The sequence below is a fragment of the Melopsittacus undulatus genome, chromosome 7 (assembly GCF_012275295.1).
Source record: "Melopsittacus undulatus isolate bMelUnd1 chromosome 7, bMelUnd1.mat.Z, whole genome shotgun sequence".
NCBI lineage: Eukaryota > Metazoa > Chordata > Aves > Psittaciformes > Psittaculidae > Melopsittacus > Melopsittacus undulatus.
The window spans coordinates 9,420,627-9,440,983 of record NC_047533.1 but is presented as its reverse complement, the minus strand read 5'-3'; the positions used below and the strand labels follow the sequence as shown (position 1 = coordinate 9,440,983).

At 40.7% G+C, this 20,357-nt stretch overlaps 1 protein-coding gene across 3 annotated transcripts in view; it reads right to left on the bottom strand.

Annotated features, from left to right (window-relative positions):
• Positions 1-18,370: 18,370 nt before the first annotated feature.
• The window catches only part of FAM193A (family with sequence similarity 193 member A), a 46,584-nt gene continuing 44,597 nt past the window's right edge, over positions 18,371-20,357 (bottom strand). For all 3 annotated transcript variants that reach the window (XM_005148526.4, XM_031048411.2, XM_031048410.2), the window contains one exon: positions 18,371-19,238. In XM_005148526.4, the coding sequence (XP_005148583.1) occupies positions 19,145-19,238 (94 nt within the window). In that variant the 3' untranslated portion in view covers positions 18,371-19,144. The remainder of the gene's footprint in view (positions 19,239-20,357) is intronic.

The window sequence follows — 20,357 nt, the reverse complement described above, 5'->3', positions numbered from 1 at the left end:
AGGGAAGCATTTTTATCAGATTAATGATTCTTAAATGACAATGAACTGATCTTCCACTCCACCATGCCTCATGGCTCAAATTCATCTTCTAGCACTGAAAAACACAGAGAATGCTGTATTCATTAGGCTGAATTCCAGCTTTACATTATACTTGCACTGCTGGCAAACACAGGCACCTAACAAGCTTCAAATTATGCTTGCTCTAAGAACCAGAGCAGCAGAATCAAAAACTAAATATCGAGAGATAATCAGTTGGTTGAAAGACCTTCATTTGATCAAGGCAAAACAGTGCTTTGCAGAAAATAATGAGAAAGCTTTTCTCCATACTATCATACTCTGTACTATAAAGGCAGCAAGGTAAAGTTTGCTTTAGAAGAAAATCTTTTGCTCCAAGTGAAGTAAAACTAAGGGGGAAAAGGAAGAAAAGTGCCTTTCCATGACAGGAAACCCTTTCTTAGGAAGAGTGATTAGCCCATACTAACACACATACACACCATTAGCTTGATGCATGAGCAACTTCTGTACTTCACTACTGTTACTAATTATCGAGTCCATATTTAAATGGGTCTTTGGTTTGAGTACAAAAAGGATCCCATGGATGAGAATGCGATGCTCCATGCTCTAACAGTGACGTACTGTATTGCTTTCAGCAAGTCATTTAACTTAGCAGTTTACCCTCCTGTTGACCTCACAGATGTCATGCATGCTCTCAGCATGAATGTGTATATGAAGAGTGCAAAATAATCTTATCAGAGCGCTTTTTTGTTTTCAGGTACTTTTTTACTATCATGAAGTACAATGAAAGGTTATCAGGACTGCAAGCAAATCCACACTTGAAGTTAAGAAACATCTCTCTCTGGCAGAACATCAGTTCAGCTCCTTTGCATACATGCTATGGCTATATATGCGTAACTGTATGATCACCAGGAGACTCTTGCTTCACTGGACCTAGCTGGAGGCACAGGTACACCAGCAGTCTTTATATGGAGGCATGCTGCAAAGAAGTAAATCTTATGAAAAATCCTTCTTCCTTTGCTGGTATGCCTTATTTTCTTCTCAAGAAGAGAAGCTCTCTATTTGCTTCTGTTGAGCAGAATCAAGGCTGAGCTTGGGTATATTGTGCTTGCAGCAGAGAGGCCGTCTGGATTTGGGCTGCCACTTTATTCCTCCAGCCTCCCACTGTGGCTCAGGTCTACTTTCCATGCACAGATAATGCCCTCTGGCAGCTGTGTTACCTTCCCCCAAAGTGGGGTCATAAGACAGGACAATGTAGAAGCCTCAGAGATGTAAGGCCCTTCCTTTGTGCGGTCTCTGCAGAGATGACGTGCCAGGAGTGGAGACATGCATCTGATGCACTGGGACTCAGAGAGCACAGGGTAGCTGGGAGGGTGAAGCTGGCTTGACAGTGAAGAAGGATGAACCTTAAGAGCAGGCATAGAAGGGTATGTGTGCACATGAGACTGGACAGAGCCAGAGCTTTAAATGCCAAGGTCTATCAAAGTAAGTTACTTTCAACCAAGTACTCTGTTACTGAAATAGAGTCACTGTTAAAGTACATAATGATTTGTCAGATTATGTTTTAAGGAGCCTACAATTGGGAAGAAGCCAGAAGATTGATAAAACAGATAGAAAAGCATTAATCAAATGAAAGGAAATAATTGTTTGTATGTAGAATCTCAGTGCCCATACTGAACATGGGACAAGCAGAGAGGGGCAGAGTGTTCATTACACCACAGATCAGAAAATGAAGTTACTCAAACACTGCTCTGGTAATCTTTAACAGAAACAAGAGAAATATATTACTATGATGTTATCAAAACATGCATGCCCTCAGATAAGTGATAAGCTGAGGAAGTTACAGTAAGATATATTTGTACTGTCAAAGCATGTACTCCTCCTTGAAAAGGATTCTGCTAGTAACAGGATGTTTCCATCTTCGCATCTGCCCAGTGACAGGCTGCATGCAATGAAATGGCACTCCATCACAAGTTTTTACAGCTGCCATCAGTCTCTGGTCTACTTTACTGCAAGGTTTTAACCGCAAACAAGCCCTGCAAGACACTCCTGGTGAGAGGCACATAAAGGATAGCTTAAAACCAAGCTAACTGGTCACAACAGCTGTATAGTGCAGGGAACAAAGTGCAGCTACAGGTGTGACAAAGGAGACAACTACTGTGGTACAGAAGCACAGAGTTCAAAATATGTTACAGAACATAGAGACATCTCTTGATATTTGATCAGCCTAAGAGAAATCCATCTGATGGGGGGGGGGGGGGGAACTGATGGACAAACTCCTCAATGACTGGCTAATTTCTCTTTTGAAGTAGTCTATCAAACTGTGTACAGCAGAACCTCCTCAAAGAGAAACGCCAAAGAGAAGTTACTAAGACACTACAGCCATTGAGCACATTGCAATTTCCACAGCTATGGAGAAGTGGTGAGGGGAAGCGTGCACTGAGCTCCTAGCAATTGTAGGACAGTTCCTCTTCAGATAGTCAGGGCACAGTTTAGGAGCTACCACAGCCTGGGTGGAATTCACCTGAAGAACCCTGGACATGAAAAAAAACCTACCTCTAATCATCAATAGTTGCACACATCTGAGTAGAGATGAGGATGTGGGAGGAAGGAACTGCAGTCTTCCAGCTTCTAAAAAGAGGAAGTACAGGACCAAGAACAGCTGATTCCACTCCCTTACACTGGAGAGAGGAAGAAAAAGTTTTTCTCTGTCTTCCTTACTGAGGACTCATTCTCAAATCCACTGTTGGACAGCCGAAGTCCACCATATTGAAAACACAGAAGAAAAGCAAAATCTGCTTGAAGAAAGTTGAACAGAAGTTATCAGAGACAGCATACCTATGTGTTTGTACAAGTGTGTTAAATAGGTGATAGAAGTATTAAAGTAAATCATCTAGGATCTAGCATATCTGCAAACTGTCTTAAAGAGTGAACAATCCGTAAGAGGTAGACCAGCATCTTCTTACATGTACACTAACTCACCCTGTGTCATAGAAGTTACATATAGAAAGAGCCAGATTAGACATGCCTGTATGTGTGTGCTTGCTCCCTCTGTCTTAGAAAGGGGTTATGAAAGGTCTTTTCCCAGGGTATAGCTGTACTCTGAACAGCAGCCCTGATATTTCATGTACAGGTGGAGCAGCTCCTTTGCTTCACGAAAAGATTAAACACTGTGACACCAGAACCAGTTGCATGAAAAAGGAAAATGAAGGAACAACTAGTAGCCAGCATCCCATATCTTTTCTCAAGACTCTCCCCTTTCCCTTCTCAGCATGTATCACACAGGACATCTCTGAAGGGACTGCACACAACCAGTTCCTGCTAACCAAGAAATTGGAAGTCCATGTGTAGATGCAAACCTATGATGTCTCTAGGAGTAGAGATGTGGTTGAACAATTTACATAACTGCAGTGCTCTGAGGGATGGATGATGGCTCTTCAGGCAGAAAAAAAATAAAGAGAAAACAGAGAACTTGGAGTTGTGCTCCATGCAAAGAAATGACCTGAGTCTGCAGAGCTATGCAAAGCAATAGGTAACGGACTAGTCAAAAGCTTAAGGGTCAGGATGAGAGGGGAGGCCAACAAGCCTAATTGTGTGGTGGGTATCTGCTACAGGCCACCAAACCCAAGAAAAAGTGGATTAAATCAGACATAACCACCTGGGAGAAGCCTTTTGATAGCAGGCCTGTGTCTCCCTAGGGGTTTTCACCACCCCAGTATCTGCTGGGAGGGCAACAAGCAAGGGGACAAGCAAATAAGGAAAACAATCATGGACCACAACTGCTGAAAAAGGTGGCAGAAAAGTCTATTAGGAGAGGCACTGCTCAATCTGCTACTTGTTAATCAACCGGTTAAAACTGTTAAATGCTCATCACTACCTTGGCAGCAGCCATTGTAGGATGGTGATATATGGATCCTGAAATAAATGAGGTAGGCAGGTAGCACAATAGAGATCTTGACCTTTGGAAGAGTAGATCTAGCCTTGTTCAGGGAGCTGGTAGGCAGGATGCCACTGGAGGCTGAGGCAAAGGAGTGTAGGAAGACCAGCTGACCTCCAAGAAAAAACACTCAAAGTAGAACGGCCTGTTCTAATGTGCAGGAAGTCAAGCAAGCATGGCAGGAGGCCAGCTCTGCCCAAGGGGGAACTCCAGACTGCACTCAAACACTAAAAGGAAGCACACAGGAGGTGGAAGTGGGGACAGGCTATTTAGAAGGAATATGGAGATGATGCCTGAGCACACAGGAGGACAGCAAAGTAAAATCTTGGCTGGAGTGAGAGCATGGAAGGGGAGCAGAAGGCAACAAGGAGTATTTCAGTAGCAAGGAAAATGTTGGTCCATGGACAAAGGGCACAATAAAAGGCCATGGTATAAAACAGCTACTTGGCTGGGAACATCTGCTGTCAGACCTCCCTAAAGGTATTGGTAGAGTCTGTAAGTGAAGCATGACACAGAATAGAGAAAGAGTGGATTAGTGGCCAATTTGGCAAACTAGATATCACAAAAGACAAGATGCCTGGACTAGATGACCTACAAATGTTCCTTTTAACCTTAGTCATGATTATGGTTTCCCAGGTATCACAATAAATTCTTTTGCTATATGAAGAAAAATCAATGTAGAAGTGTCAGTCTGTCACCTTAACCACAGCTGTGCCAAAGCTAGAAAGATAAAAGACATAACAATGCATATGAGAAATGTCCAAGTAAAATTCACTAACAGTTCTTATCTGTATACATGACACCACTGGATACTGATACCACTAGAGTTATGCTTTCAGACACCAGTTCCTCAGGTGAGAACAAGATGGGGCCAAACACAGTGCTGCCCTCTAAGCCATATCAGAAAAGCTGTTAACATCATCACTTCCCCGTTATCAAGGGACTGACATCATCAATTTGGCAGCTAGATATTTAATCCTATAATACTCTAATTTAAAAAGCCCCCAAAGTCCTTAGAGAAAGCACATCCATTGTTTCAGCAGTAAACTCAATTAGGGTGGAGAAGGCAGTAACTTCATGTGGAAGTCACCCCATCCTACTGTTTGTGTTTTCTAACTTCTCCAAGTGTATCTGAGCTCCTTTTAAGTCTGGTCTGTAGGATGCAATTGCTTGTGTATTAGGAAACTTTTCCCAGAGGTCACCTCATCCTACTGCATTGTCAAGTGGCATTATTTTGATGTAATGGCAAAACAACCATTAGAACAAAATAGGGAAAAAAGTCCTTACAGAGCCACTGTCCAGAACTATTCGAATCACAGTCATAACCAATTTGAAGGAGCTAGTCTGCAAGTACAGACCGGTATATTAGCCCTGTGAAGAGAAAAAAAAAGACAAATATTAGGAAAATGAGTACTCCTGGTGCTACAGCAGAAAGAAGCTGAGCTATAACAGCCTGTACCTTCAGACACTGTAAGCTTTTAAATTTCAAGCCTTTTTCAGACCCTTCTTAGAGGCTGAAACCTTCTCAGCTGAGTATATACACTTGTAGATGCTCTCTTTAATGAACTGAAAGTGTCAACTTCCCACTGATGTGTCAGATGGACTTTTTCTCAAGCAGTGGAAACAGTTGCCTAGGCAGCAGTTGCGTGGGGCTGCAGACACCACTGAGCTGCTAAAGTACCTTTTATAAGAAGATTGAAACTATGAGGAGAAGCCATTCATTCTTTACCTCTGAATCAGGAAGTCCACTCACTCAAGCAATCATCAGCTCGTGTAGCAAAACACATAACATTCACACCATCCCCACCACTCCTCCTCCAAACATTAACTCACAAAAAGTCACCCAGAGGCTTCCTCAAGCCCACCAGGAAAATCAGCAGGGGCTTTTTGAAGATGTAGGTTATGGTAGTCTAAGGTCAACGGCTAATTTCAGCCAGGGAAAGCCCATTGCCATTTATTTATAATTTCCTTAATGTAGCTTAAACAGAGTAAGTTAAAAAGGGAAAGGCCTGGGACAACCGTGATACAGCCAACATAAAACAAGACTCCTCATCAACAAAACCAGCCTGAGAGAGTATTAACAAACATATCACAGGTTTAATATGCTAGTCACCACTAACCAACACCTTCACTGCAATTCTCACACCATTAATGTCACATACTGGAACAACCTGCTGCAAGAACATGATCTTACCTCTAAAGGCCAATGTAAAACCAGGTGCTTCACATTTCATGGTTTAACATTCAACATTTCAAATACATTACACGAAAATGCAAATTGTCATGAAGAACTTCTTACTGCAGTACTTAGAAACAGGAGATGTGGATCCTGTACTCATCTCACTGCCTCTATCCTTCCGTTCCTCAGGAACTGAGGTCGTACCTAGCTTATTAGATGAAGCATCAAACGGTTTGAAATAGCGAAGGTACTACAAAGGTCCTAGCAGCAGCCCAAGACACATGGAAAACAGTCCTTCTTCCTCTACCATTATCATAGGTGTGGGTGGGAACCATGTCAGGAGAAAGAATTGGGAAAAGATAGGGGATTTCAAACAAAGGGAGGAACATGCTTAAAGAAAATGGGAAATTTGGAATGGCAATGCTGCTTCAAATTCTTGATATGCATGTGTTAATCCCCATTCTTTCGCTAGAACTTGCTTAGAAGCCTATGAAATTGCTTTTACCAATACAGACAGCTGAGAGACATGAAAGATGAGCCTAAAGGCTCTAAATGAACAATAAATAAAATGCTGATTTATTACAATCAATAAATAAACGGACAGATTGCCCACAGGTTGCACTTTCTATCCTAAAAAGGTTTTCAGGGCCAAACTGGATAAAGACCCAAGTAACCCAATCTGATCTCAAAGCTGACTCTGCTTAAGGCAGGAGGTTGGACTGGAGACTTTCACAAGTCCCTTCTGACCTGGATTATCCTATCCTGCATTCCCATTCTGCAGTCTTCCTGGGTTCAGCATCTGCCTAAGAGGCTCTCAAATTCTTCAATCTTGGTAATACAGGCATGTTCATGGGAAAACTTCAGAACTGAAATTCCCCTTGAATGCTTTCCAGCCTTACAATATTAAAGTAAGGAAGTCAGTATCCCTCTTGCCCAACAAAAAGGAGCCACCAACTCCACGATCATCTATTTCCAGGTAGTGCAGCAGCTTTGACAGCACACCAAAGAGCAGGGTGCAGCACAGGGAGGGTGGTAACGAGCATCCAAAAGGATGCCCAGGCTGCAATGTGTATGTTAGACTTCACTACACTGGCAGATTTTGGTGATTGCTAGAAACCACAATCACAGTGAAAAATCTCAGCCCACACTTCATGTCTGCAACTGGGGAGGTGTATGAGGCAGGGTAGCAGGGAGATGGCATCTTGCAACAGGCATGATCTGAATCCATCTCCCTGAACCAGACTGAATCATACAGAATTGAGTCAAGTTCAAAGTTTGAAAGGGAAGCCAAAACCCCTGCGAAATGCCCATTTCCTGATTCTCTGTGGCCAGCTCTTCACTGGGTGCACACTTTGCCCTAGTGCCACCTCGTGTCTCCCAAAAGCACTGTCGGCAGGGGAAGGATGCTGCACCTGCAGGAATCCTCTCTAGCATATACCACCAGCCTTCCATGGTTTGTGCTAAACATTCAATTTCTTAATCAATCCAGGGAGAACTGAAGATTCCAGCCAAATCCATAAAATGAATCTCATCCGTTTTTCTCATCTTTTCTTGGCTAGCAACACCCCAGGCCAACTGCCTGAAGGAACCAGATACAATTTCTAGCACTTTTTTTGATGCCGTGTTGGTTCTCCCATTTATTTTGGAAGGAACAGCATCAGACTGCATCTGCAGCTTTGTGGTTACCTGAAAATTCATCACTTTTCTTCCTCCTGGAGAGTGCAGCTTGTAAGTTCTCAAAAGAACTCACCTGTCCTTTAAGCTATGCCATAGCTTTAAGGTATGCACACATGGAGTAACAAGGACAAAGAACTGTAAATTATTACGGATTTAGATAAAATTTACGACATTCCTGATGCTGATCCCTAAGCATGAAAAAGCATCTAGTGCTGACAGTGGAAAACACTGACAGATGACAGTCAACATAAAAAGGAAGCTCGTTTGGCCATGAAGCACAAGAACTTCTGTACTGGCCACACCACTCTCACTATGGCCAAAGTACTTCCTCTCCTGGGAAACTTCAACAAGGGGCTGCCAAAACAGCACTTTAAAAGTGAGAAGTGTTTCAGCAACTCATCCTAGAGGGGAAGCAGGGCATATCCTCCACACTCCAAAAGGACAGGATCCACACAAACTATTACGGTGTTTCTGAACAGTGAAATTCAGATACACTGCTTTGAAACCCAAGTTTCCAATGTAACCAAGCTTCTGCCTCAGTTATGCAGACAAAAGGCAAACCAAATTGCACCAAAGTGAATTTGGGGTTGAACTAGATGATCTTCAAAGGTCCTTTCCAACACTAGGGATTCTGTGAACATTGTGAAGGTACTTTTAAGCTTTCCGGTTAACATTTAGGTCTCATCACTGTTTAAAAAGTTACAGCTTTTGCAATCCTGGCAAATCCACTTTGGATAAAACACAGCAACTGATACATTTTAATCTTCTGCACAGATTATGGAAGCTCTTAAGTGACCTACAAGCATCGTAGACTCCTTACAGAATCCAGCATTCAGTATCCTGTCTTACTGGTCAAAGGGAAGATTATTTTCTCACTTGAAGATCAAGGCATTGGAAAGCATTTTCTTTTTAAATCAAGTGTCAAATTTCATTGTGAATTCTCAATAAAAAGCTTTAAAAGGCAACTTTTCATTCCACTGGAATAAACCTAGCCCGTCAGACCATCATGCTCAAACACACTTGGCCATCTTTGCTTGGTCTTCTTCCATTGCTTTTGCACAGCAGCAGATGCTTTCAACTCCCTCTATGCTTCTTGGCAGGAAACAGCAGATTTAGTAGCTGAAATAGATGAACCCATTCTGAGCTGATCATTGGAAATTAGCTAACTCCCATGCAAATGAGTACATATGCTATAAGACAAGGATCCTCACTCAATGCAAAACTTGCTGCTGCTCATGAAAGCTCTCAGTTCCTTTCTGTTAATACAAGTAAGGTGAACAAAAGTCATGTGCTTTCCTGGAAATTCTTTTGAGTTGGTAGAAACCACTTCCAAAGTAGGCAATCACCGCTGGAGATCACATTTATACCATAGCTGAACTACACGAGGTCTTGTATCTTTACAGTTTCTTAAGCATTAAAGAAGTAAGCCAGCTGATGTACTTCCTCACAGATAGGATGGTGATACTGCACTAGGTAGCCAGTCCATGCAATACTGATCTCATCATCTAACCTACATTAATATTTAATATTCCCATCACCTAATTGTTGCTGCTGAACTTTTGTGTGGCACCTTTCAGATGAAAATTAACTCCTTCTACCTGTTCTATGTTCTGAAGACCAAGAACTCTTCAGGGGTATGAAAGAATTTAATAACAACAACCTTATCTTTCAGAAGTACAAAAGTGATACTTGGTTCTAAGGTCACTTCATAGCTCCTATTCCTCCAAGGAGATGTGGTCACAAGTGATGGAAAACAGGAACCAGATTAACCTGATACCCTGACTGACGTGGTAAAACAAAAGACAAATGTACTAAAGCCAGGAGTAAGAGGTGAAACTAACCCATAGAAAACTGAGCATTAAGCCTGGACTGCAATCTGGACACAGCTGTGGGATACTCTTCCTTATTTATGAGAATTTACCAAAACAGATTACAACAGATTAGGAAATCTACAGCTCCTATCTATCCCAGCAACTACATGCTCCAGCACAGGACATGCTGTTACTGTGCCAGGAATGAATGAGCTAACAAAGAAACACCAGACTCCTCCCTCTTTCTCTCATCCAATGCTGTTCAGAGAACAGCTAGGAGTTCTACTTCTTTCTGACCCCACCAAACTTCTTGCAGAACAGTCTGACTACAGGACAGGGCACTCTGTTTCTGGCCACACAATGTAAGAACCACTACAGCGTGATGATGGCATTTCAGGCCTTCATGAGGTAACAGTTTAACTGAACAAACTAAAATCCATAGTATTAATTCTTAAGTTTTGCTGTCCAATACCCTCATGAGCACATTAGCACTTACACAACCCAGTCGCTCCATAGGTATTTCCAGGGGACTTCAGCCACAAGGCCTGTAGGAGCAAGAAGGATCGATGAGATGGTCTGGGAGGTGGTGTGAGTAAACAGATGAGGAAGAGAACACTCAGTGCAAAAATTGTCATGAAGCAAAGAGCAAATGCTTCACAGTGCTGCTCCTCCTTCTTTATCCAGTAACAGTTCTTTTATAAATCCTCATGACACAAGACAGACTCGAAATTCAGCCACAGACTTGAGCCTCTTAATAACTGGGTTCAGTTTCCAGCTCTGTTTCAGACTTGCACTGTAGCTGGGGCAAAACTGCTTCATCTCTGTGCTGATGATTCTCTGTAAAGTGAAGTCACAGTTGCCTCAGCCTCATTTATTCCAGTTGTACACCAACGTGGGAAACCAGTGTCAGCTTGAAGGCATCTTTACCACAGTTCACATATTCATGAATAATCCTCCTAAGGAAAGACCAATTCCCAGTACATAAGGGAAAAGCTATTTAAGAAAGTAAATGGATTAAATCAGAAAAATCAGAACCAAAACAAAAGGTAACACATTTCCAAAGAATTGTAGGACACAAAAACTTGCATTTAAGATTTACAACAATCTTTTTACATGCTTCACAAATCAAGTTAAAATGCAAAAAGGCACCTAAGCACCTTATTTTTCTCTTCATTTACCCACAGGTACCTAATTTTGTTATACCAGATACAATGTGTGAAGTTCTGTAGAGCACAGCACTTGCTCAGCATAGCCATGATATCACACCTTATAAAGTTTAAGCCTATAAGAAATGTTACTACAACCAGAAAAAAATAATAAAAAGTGGGATTTTCAGAAGTAGCCTCTGTGCAATGTTTAATCCTTAAACATCTAAAATAACATTACCTTTAAGCCCAATACCATATTAAACTATTACAAGCTAAAACAGAGCATCCGTATTTACACATGTAACTGAAGCAATTAACATGCTTGTTTTTCATATTTATGCTGCATTATCTCCTGCAAAATAACACACATAATGCATTCCATGCTGTACCACCTCAATTAGGCTTTGTTGTTTTTTATTTCTCCCAGTCATTTCAAAACTCTGTCACTTCCACAATTTCTCAACCAGCTGCGCAGTTTCTTCACTGAGCTAACTTTTGTTTGGGTGATTTTGTATTACAGCAACACTCAAGATTGCTTAAGTTGCCAACGGCTAAACATTACACAGTGTCAATTGATTTCAAAGCCCAATCAAGAGTATAAATTATAATCCCCCAGTTTCAATACACAAGCAGTTTTGGTTGGGGTTCTTATATTGCATTTTTAGTTGTTGTTTCTTTTGGGTTTGTTTTGTTTTACAAAGAAACTGGGCAACGAGCAAAATTACCCAGCCAGCCCAGAGACTGTGATCTACAACTGTATTTGGGTTTTATAATGCATGCTCCTCCCACAGCATCATACCATGTCACATTGACATACTGCTGGTATGAAAAAAGGGAACTAGTAAGCAGGTCATGCCAGAGCTTATCTGTCCCTACACCACATCATTTAAAGGATTCCAGCCCCAGGACAAACATACCTTTGTACGGATAATGACTTCGACATTTTAAGACTTCTCTTTAGTTTACTTCTGTTTAGTCTACTTGCATGCATCGCAGATTATCATGTCCTAGTTCAAGGCATTGCCAAAATCTGTGTCTCTGCCAATGCCTAATTCATTCAAGTCCCCAACTCCTACGCCTAGTATGTTCAAGGCATGTAGAGATGACGCTCCTATTGCACAAATGTAGGTTAGCATCCAAAAGAGGCATCTGCATAAAGAGAAAAGTAATCAGGCATTTGCCTTACAATTCTGTTCTTATCCGCTCAGTTTATCCTCACTGACATTATGCCAGCTCCTCCTAAAATCACACTTGAAGACCACAAGCAATCCCAACTATTATCGTTATTATTTTCTTTAATAAAAAAGAACAGTCAATACACAATTCCATGCCTTTTGACTCATGATACAGAAAGAATGGGATTTTCTGCAAGACAGCCTGCAAAAACTTTCTCCACCTGGTGAAATACAAGAAGTATGACCAGTGTAAATGACACAAAGGCTCAGAGGCAGCTGGAGAGAATGAATGACAAAATTTCACCATGAACCACAAAACAGCTTAGGCAGGTGACATGCACCACAAGTTGTGTTACTGAAAAGGTTCATGAATTCTTTAAATTGACTATTCAGACATGCAGTCTTAGTCTAGGAATGAAAGAGACATCTTTTAAAGCTTATACGGTAGATTGATGGCACAGAAGGGAGTAAATAGAAGATTCTTATAAGGTAAATGGTAGCAAACAGCATTTTCACTATTCTTTTCAAATGGAAAAGCTTATATGTTAACTAGAAGACAAAGACTTTATCTGCAGATTGTTACAGAAAGTAAGAGTTCAGTCAATTAAGAAATTTAAGAGGTGACCTTGCAGGAAAGGATAAAGGCAACAGTATTGTTGCTAATGTTAGAGACTAGTATGATAGGGTACTCTCTCTTCCCCTCTGACTCTCAAGGAAACCAATCACATCTTTCACAGTGAGCAAGAGTGCACAACTGTTTCTGCTTCCAGGCGTGAAAATTCACTCACTACAGCAAACTGCTCATACCATAAATACAACATATGTAAGTGAAGAGAATGATGTAGTGTTGTTTAGAACTTGCCTTTCCCTGTTAAGATTGTTCCCAAGAGGACCTCTCTTACAAACTGCCTAGTTCTAATTTGCCTCAACTTAATAGAAAACAAATCAACTAAAAAAGCCCCCATGTCCTGGTTTCACCTGGGATAGAATTTTCTTCCTAGCAGCTGGTGCAGTGCTGTGTATTGGCTTTAGTCTGAGAATAGTGCTGATAACACACCAATGTTTTAGTTGTTGCTGAATAGCACCTATCCCTATGAAAGACTTTACAGTCTCCCATGCTCTGCAAGGCAGGAGGAGCACAAGCTGGGAGAGGAAGCAAAGACAGGACACCTGACCCAAACTACCCAAAGGGGTATTGTGTATCCCAGCACATCATACCCAGTATATAAACTGAGGGGAGTCATGCAGAAGGGACCGATCACTGCTCAGGTAGGGCTGGGTGTTGGTCAGCACGTGGTAAGCAATTGTATTGTGTATCACTGCTGCTGGTTGTCACTGCTATTTATTATTTTTAATATATTTTTGTTATTTTTGTTTTTATGATTATTATTTTACCTTAATTATGAAGCTCCCCATCCCACTGCTGGGGGAGTGAATGAGTGGTACTGTTTGATACTTAGTTGTCAGCCAGGGTTACACCACAATCACCTGGAAACCTCAACTTAACTGCCCTTAGCAATACTACAGACTCCATTTAATGGTCAAACAACAGATGGACAAAAACTTGTACAAGGTCTTGAAGACACAGTACATGAGACAAGGTACACACATTCAAATATCTGACTTCAAGTGACTCAATTCTTGCTTTTGTTTTCTTCTGGAAGAAGACGACTTTGCTGATTATGTATTTCTAGTAAACATGGAACCACGTTCCCATGAGCTGATGTGCGTAAATAGCTTGCAGCATTAAGTCTGTTGAAGCAACAGCAGGCAGCACTAGTCATCTGGTCTGATGAGTTCAGCATTCCAGCTTTTCTACTTCAGCACCCTGGATTCAAATCTTGTATCTCAGTCACAAGCAAAACAATCTTAGACAACAGCTTGCTGCTTGCATGCAACCTCCCCCAACCAGCACAAACTATTGTACTAATTTGATTTAACAGCCTGTTTCAAAGAAACCAGAATGGGAAAACAAGTCTAGACATCTTTCCCTCAGAAAAGTCAGACTTGCATCAACTGATCAAGTGACACACTTCATGTGGAACGCATGCTACTTTATGCAATATAAGTGACATGATTTGTGAGTATACCAGTATAGATTTTTATTTATTCTTCCATGTAATACTAGGTGCTGCTTTTTCTTTAAGGATATTACATCTCCCCACTGCCTCCTCTCTTCATAAATGGCAAGCTGGGCTTAAGTATTATTTGTAGCACAAAAAAAATTACCTTCTCAGATGTTCCTTGTCAGTTAACAAATCTGAAATTGTCAGGTACTGGGTATTACAGTATTGTCAAAGAGATGCTGGTTTTACTTTTCCATTCAGCTTCCAGAAAAACTGGTGAAGAAAACGGAGGTTAAGAGTTGATGTGAGATTCCCAAATGTGCATCACTGGATGTTATTTGTCTTTTGGGTGGTATCTAGAAAAAGAACACAAACCCATTCAGATGATCCCTCTTGACAAACTGCATCCATGCAGATCTTTGCGTTGCTGTATTTCTGCAACGCAGACATTCTGGAAGGAAAATTTAGGTTAAGCAAACATCCAAACTATGCACATTCTGTTCTCCTGGTAACTCTGCCTGAATAGCTGCTGATGACACAGTAAAACCATGTATTCCTGATTAACAATACCTGCTGAAACAGCAATGTCAAAAGCTATAGACTTGTGACTGACGTGTGAAAATATGCGTCAAGCCATCTTAAGACATTCAAACTAGTAGGTTTAAAAAAACCCCAACCAAACACAGAGGAAAAACCTACCAGAGAAGACACAATCAATATATACCTTCTCCCCTTTTAAGTCTTCTACAGAGATACAAATTGAACACCACCCACTTTACAATCCTGTTTTTACCTATCATCTTTATAAGCAAACCAGTAAAGCCCAAAAGTAGTTACAGGAAAACACAGGTTTACCTGGCCTGTCTTTCAACAGTTTTATGTAGATCCAGAGTGCACCAACAGGTAGTTTCTTCCACATCTCTAAGTATGGAGCTGGGAGAGGCCCAACTATACAGATAAAAGCAGCAGCAAAGTAAACACACAGACCTGTGAAGAACAGATATGATGCCCAAAGGTTTGGTATTGTTATTTCTTTGTGCAGTGGGGAAAACAGAAGAGCAGAGAAGAACATTCTCCTTTCAAGAACTTCGCTTACATCAGCTGCCTGTAGTAGCAGTACAAAATACAACATTTTAATGTTTGTTTAACATGTTCAGTTAATGACAAATGGGATAACACAGGACACACAAGTTGTTGGCAATTAAGAAGCCATTTAAAATTTGGAAAACTGGAAATTTTTTGGAAAGTTCTTTCTGATGGGAAGGAGTAGGAAGGGAGACATCCTGAATCAAAGCTTCTGTGACTTCGCTTCAGAGAACTCCCCTGTCAAAGGTTTCAGTCTTCAGATTTCCCAAAGGTTTAAATACAGAGAAAGAGCCAAAGACAACAAGGATACTACACACCTAATCTTGTTCAAATGGATGTTACAACATAGCGGACTTGTTTGTTTTTAGAATAGCTTCTACAATTACAAGTCACACACCTTCATTTGTACTGTGAGAGGTGTGAAATTGTATTAGTGTAAATATTTACTCTAGTAACCACTAATTTCCCCATCGTGATACAACAGGTTCCACACTAAAGGCAAACTAACCTTTCCCTGAAACACAAAGAAACTTTGCAAAGCCTTTTGAGCAGCAGAGAGCACAATGAACACCTAAGCACTCAACAGTCACTACATGAATTAATTTTTAACACATCATCTTCTCAGTCTGTGGCAAGATTTGTGTTACCAACATGCTGAACCTCAGCTACACAGTTTTAAGTGCCAATAATGCCATACCACAAAAGTGTGCTGAAGACTTTTTAACTCTCACTTACATTCCCTCAGTAAGCAGCAACAGTGAATGCCAAGCAGTGATGAGACATCCCTATGTACAGGCTGTCTTAGAGGACCCAGTATCAACACTGTTCAAGATACAAACACTTTGTGCAATTATGCCCTCTTCCATTAAGGAAACGCCTGAAGAAGTACCACACCCTGAGATTCAGTTGCACTGATACTGGCAGATATGCCACCAGTGACCTGCAGAGTTTAGATATTAATCTTTCATACAGGTTAGGATGAGTAAGGAGGACAAGTTACACTAGTTAACAAAGTAGCCCACTCAAAAACCTATCACTTCCCCACCCCTTCCAACTCTCATGAAGAACTCAAATTTACTCAGTCATGATGTATTATTTCTAGAAGTCTTCTCTAGTCAAAGTTACCTTTGAATGTATATTACTTGCACTGAACACATTTGAATGACATCAAAATGTAGGACATCTGTCCTTCCAACAGGATGTTATAATGCTATACTTAAACAGACTTCACATTGACTTAATCAGGCATTAAGAAACATGCTCATAATTCAGCAAATCCTTAATAAAACCATTTCATTAATGTAGTTAACAGTAACTAACTTGTTTGTTCAAGGCCACAAAAGTGGTAGAACTGAAGCCAGTACTTTCAAGTCTCCTGGCTCCCAGACCATAAATACTTATCTTCACTTCGTTATGAATTTAGAAAACCACAACTTGCCTGTAAGTTCTCATCAGAGTGCAACAACTGCAGATCCATGGAGACTCACTCTTCATGTGTTCTCAATAGCACATGGAAACATGTCAGTTGTACTAACAGACCACAGTGGAACACAATGCAAGTATCTTTGAAGGATATTAAACGCACGTATATATATATTCCTCAAAAGGGCTTCTGCTGTCTTAACCCAGGATAAAAAGAAGCAGTCATATTCATGTATCACTCTTTGAATGGCTTTGCCAGTAAAGAATAAAAGCAACTTTCTTCCCCATTTACAAGTGAAAACAAATATAAAATGAGTTTTCTAGCACCATTATAAATCTCGGTACTTTTAAAGCTTTCCTACTCTAGAAAAGTTGCACCAATATTTACCCATGTGACATCAACTAGTTTTTCCACCCCAGGCCTCAATTTGTTGAGATCACCAATGCAGAAATGACCAACGCAGTGATGACATCCACTGCCACCTTGTGTTGCAGTTTAGAACTGAAGTCTAAGAGGCTGCATTTCACACAAACATCCAGCTTCAGCATTTTCCCCCCCAGAGCCACTCTCCCACATGAGAAGCCTCACTACTTTTATGTAACTAAAATATAACTCAGGCTGCAACGGCTGCAAGCCTCCATGATCCCAAAGTTCATTCTTTTTCATTAAGTGATGGAGGTACTTTCAACAGTACATGGGTTTTGCAGACAGTTGGCGCTAAGTGGCATAGGTATTACCTTTGAGATGCTATTCCTCCAGCACAAGCAAATAAATACACAGGCTACAATACTGCACTGACAAAGAAAGTGAGGCTACACTATTATTCCTTCCTCAACCTCAATCTGAAGACAATTAATAGAAGGTGACCCCTTTACATCCTTGAACTGTATTTTGAGAACAGCTGTTGTCATTCCCTTCAATGCAAGAGGAGGCTGAGGGCTCCTTTACCTGCAATGGCTGGGTATAAGATGAGCAGATATATTCTGTACCAGCAGCACACACTGGGATAGGAGCTCCAGGACCAATAAGAGGGATGCAAAGCTGTAGATACCTCAGAGGTCTGAAAGCAAATGTCTGGGCCTCATGTGGAACATAGAAGTAAACCTTCCCAAGTCCAAACCTGAGTGTAATTACACTGTGTCTTGCAAAGCAGTCCCAAGCTCAGTGGATGTATCACAGAAAAATGTGTGTTAGCAAGAAATAAAAATGTGGAATGGTTCTGGAAAAGGACATTAGTGAACTTTGAAGCTGTACTGTCATTTTGAGTACGTGCTGAGTGGAAGTACTGTTTTCTTTAAAAAAAAAATGAAGTAAGGAAGACTGCCTTTTAATCTGGGTAAGCACGGTCATCTGGCAGTAAGAAGAAGACTTCTCTTGCCTCTTCTGAATGAAGAGTGTAGTATCAGAAAAAAACCTACAAGTGCAGTATCTTTACACAAATCAAAATCCTGTATTACCATTTTTCTTCCATACTGGGTAATACTATGCAACCTGTAAAACATTACTATATCGTTAGCTATTTACATTATAGTAGCATTGAGCCTACCTACTTCATTTCTGCACTGATGTCAAATCAGAAATTTCTGTATTACCGTGTTTCTCACAAATCATCTCCTGAAACAGGAGTATTACATTAATTCACAGAATTCACAAACTTAATTCCAGCATTCAGCAGGAGTTTTTCTGGCTCTAGCAGGCAGCAGTTTTTCCCATCAGATGAGCTGTCAAACACGGAAAATGCTGAAGTTAAGTAGCATTCACTGACCGACTTTGACAGAAGATGAAACTTAGCTCAGAATACCACTTTCTTCTTCCCTTTCCCCACCCGAGCAGAAAAAAGCAAGACACAAGCCTTCTGCCATACTAATGTATTCCATCTTTCAAAAAGAAAGACATGATTTTAATATTACTTAACAATATGTTAAAAAAGTAGCCAGTTAGGCTTCAGTGTTAATACAATTATACACTCTATAACAGATTTGATAGTGTGAGTACTGTTCTTTTTTAAATTTTCTCATTCTGCAAGTATTCTTACACAAGCTGGCTACAAGTCAGGAAAAAAATCAAAACACAAATAGCGTAACTTGTACACTCTTAAACAGTAGATTGTGAAAGAACTGAGGAAATACTTGTCCCATAAGAGCCTCTTTTTCATGAAGTCATGTCAGGAGAATTCTGGAGCAGATGAAAGCACAACTGACTAGGTCCATTCCTTTGTCAGGAGTCAGAATGACAAAACATAGCTAGATGCAGAAGTGACAGGAGCCACTGCAGATGATGCAAACTAGTATTTTGGCCTCCACCCAAGCCTAAGCAATTTAAAGTCTCTGAGGCCAAGGCATTCAGAAGGAGATGGAAAAGAGCTATTGTTCCAACTCCAACGGCATACAGCTACAATCAAGTAAGTCTCACTCACAGACTACAAGCACACAAGCTAACAAATTCAGGTAGAAAGTGGCAATTTCTCAGTCCGCAAGAATTATCAGGCCAAAGGGTTCAGTGCAGATCCACACAGCACTGGGGACAAGGCAAGGCAGCACTGGCTCAAGACCAGATAAGCTCTCAGCACAGCAGGACAGATAAGTGGAGTTGTCGTTCATTGATTCCTGCAGGGTTCCCTCCCCATTTCAATGTGCAGCAAAGGTGGTTTTTTTCAAGCTAAAATTGGACCAGTTGATGGAAAGTCTCTGCCTTGTCTGTCTGGCAGAATCCAAGCAGAATCTGAAAAGAAAAAAAGTGACAAAGTGAAATCAATACACTTAAAGACAAGCCACAAGTGTTATCCCTCTTTTGAAGAGCAGCTCTCACTCAGAATGACAAAACCTCTTTTTAAAAAATTATACCAAAAAAAAATCACTTGTCCATCTCTGAAAATGCATCATAAACCATTCATTTAAATACTGCTGGATTAGCAAGAGTAAGTGAATGAAGAAGCAAAGAACACTGCATATTTAGCAGCAGAGAAGCTAGCTGTTAAATAGAAACAGAGATGTATTTACCTAAACCTTCTAACAGTGAGAATGAATGGTAATACGTTAAGCAGAAGTACCAATGGCATGGAACACTGCTTCTTCTTTTGTGAATATAGTGAAGTTACGTATGAGAAAAGACCTAAGGAGGTTTGTTTATAATACAGCAGATAAGTAGCTCACATGCCTGGGAAAAAGCACCTTCAGAACACAAATACTTTTATTTACTTTCACTGAATTCCAATTAACACAAGAACTTATGAAAAAAGTTGGCATGTGCAGGCATTTCAGTGACAATGCTGAAGAACTTTATCAAAGCAAGGCGTAGCTTGGTTAGGCTAAGGCTGCATGACAGCATCAAGGTAGCGCATCTCCCTCTCTGGAAGGCTATACAGCTTCTGTAGCAACTGAAAGCCAAAAAAAGGGGAGCAAACAGAAGGAGTGAAATAGTAAAGGTACAGTGGGAGATTAGAAGAACTAGACTTATTTTGTTCTTTCTATACTAAATTCAGAAGTAGCTTGCAAGATTAATTCTGAAGTCTGGATATAAAGTTATCCATCTATTACACCACTAGGAAGCAAGAAAAGATGACAAATTAACAAACTATCAGCAAAAAGTCTGAATCCAGTAGCCCTGTGCAGCTCATCTGCATAAAGAATTACTAAAACAAGCACTGCTGCCAGACTGCTAATGATTATGTTAGAAATTATCAAGTGACAGAAAACATAACCTTTAACAGTGCCTTCACAGCACTGAGTAGTTTTTCTCTCCTAGAACAGCATTATGAGGGCTTTTCAAACACCTCTTCTGAACAGGTACACACAAAAATGTTGGACACTTACACACACTTCCTAACAGATGACAGTGAAG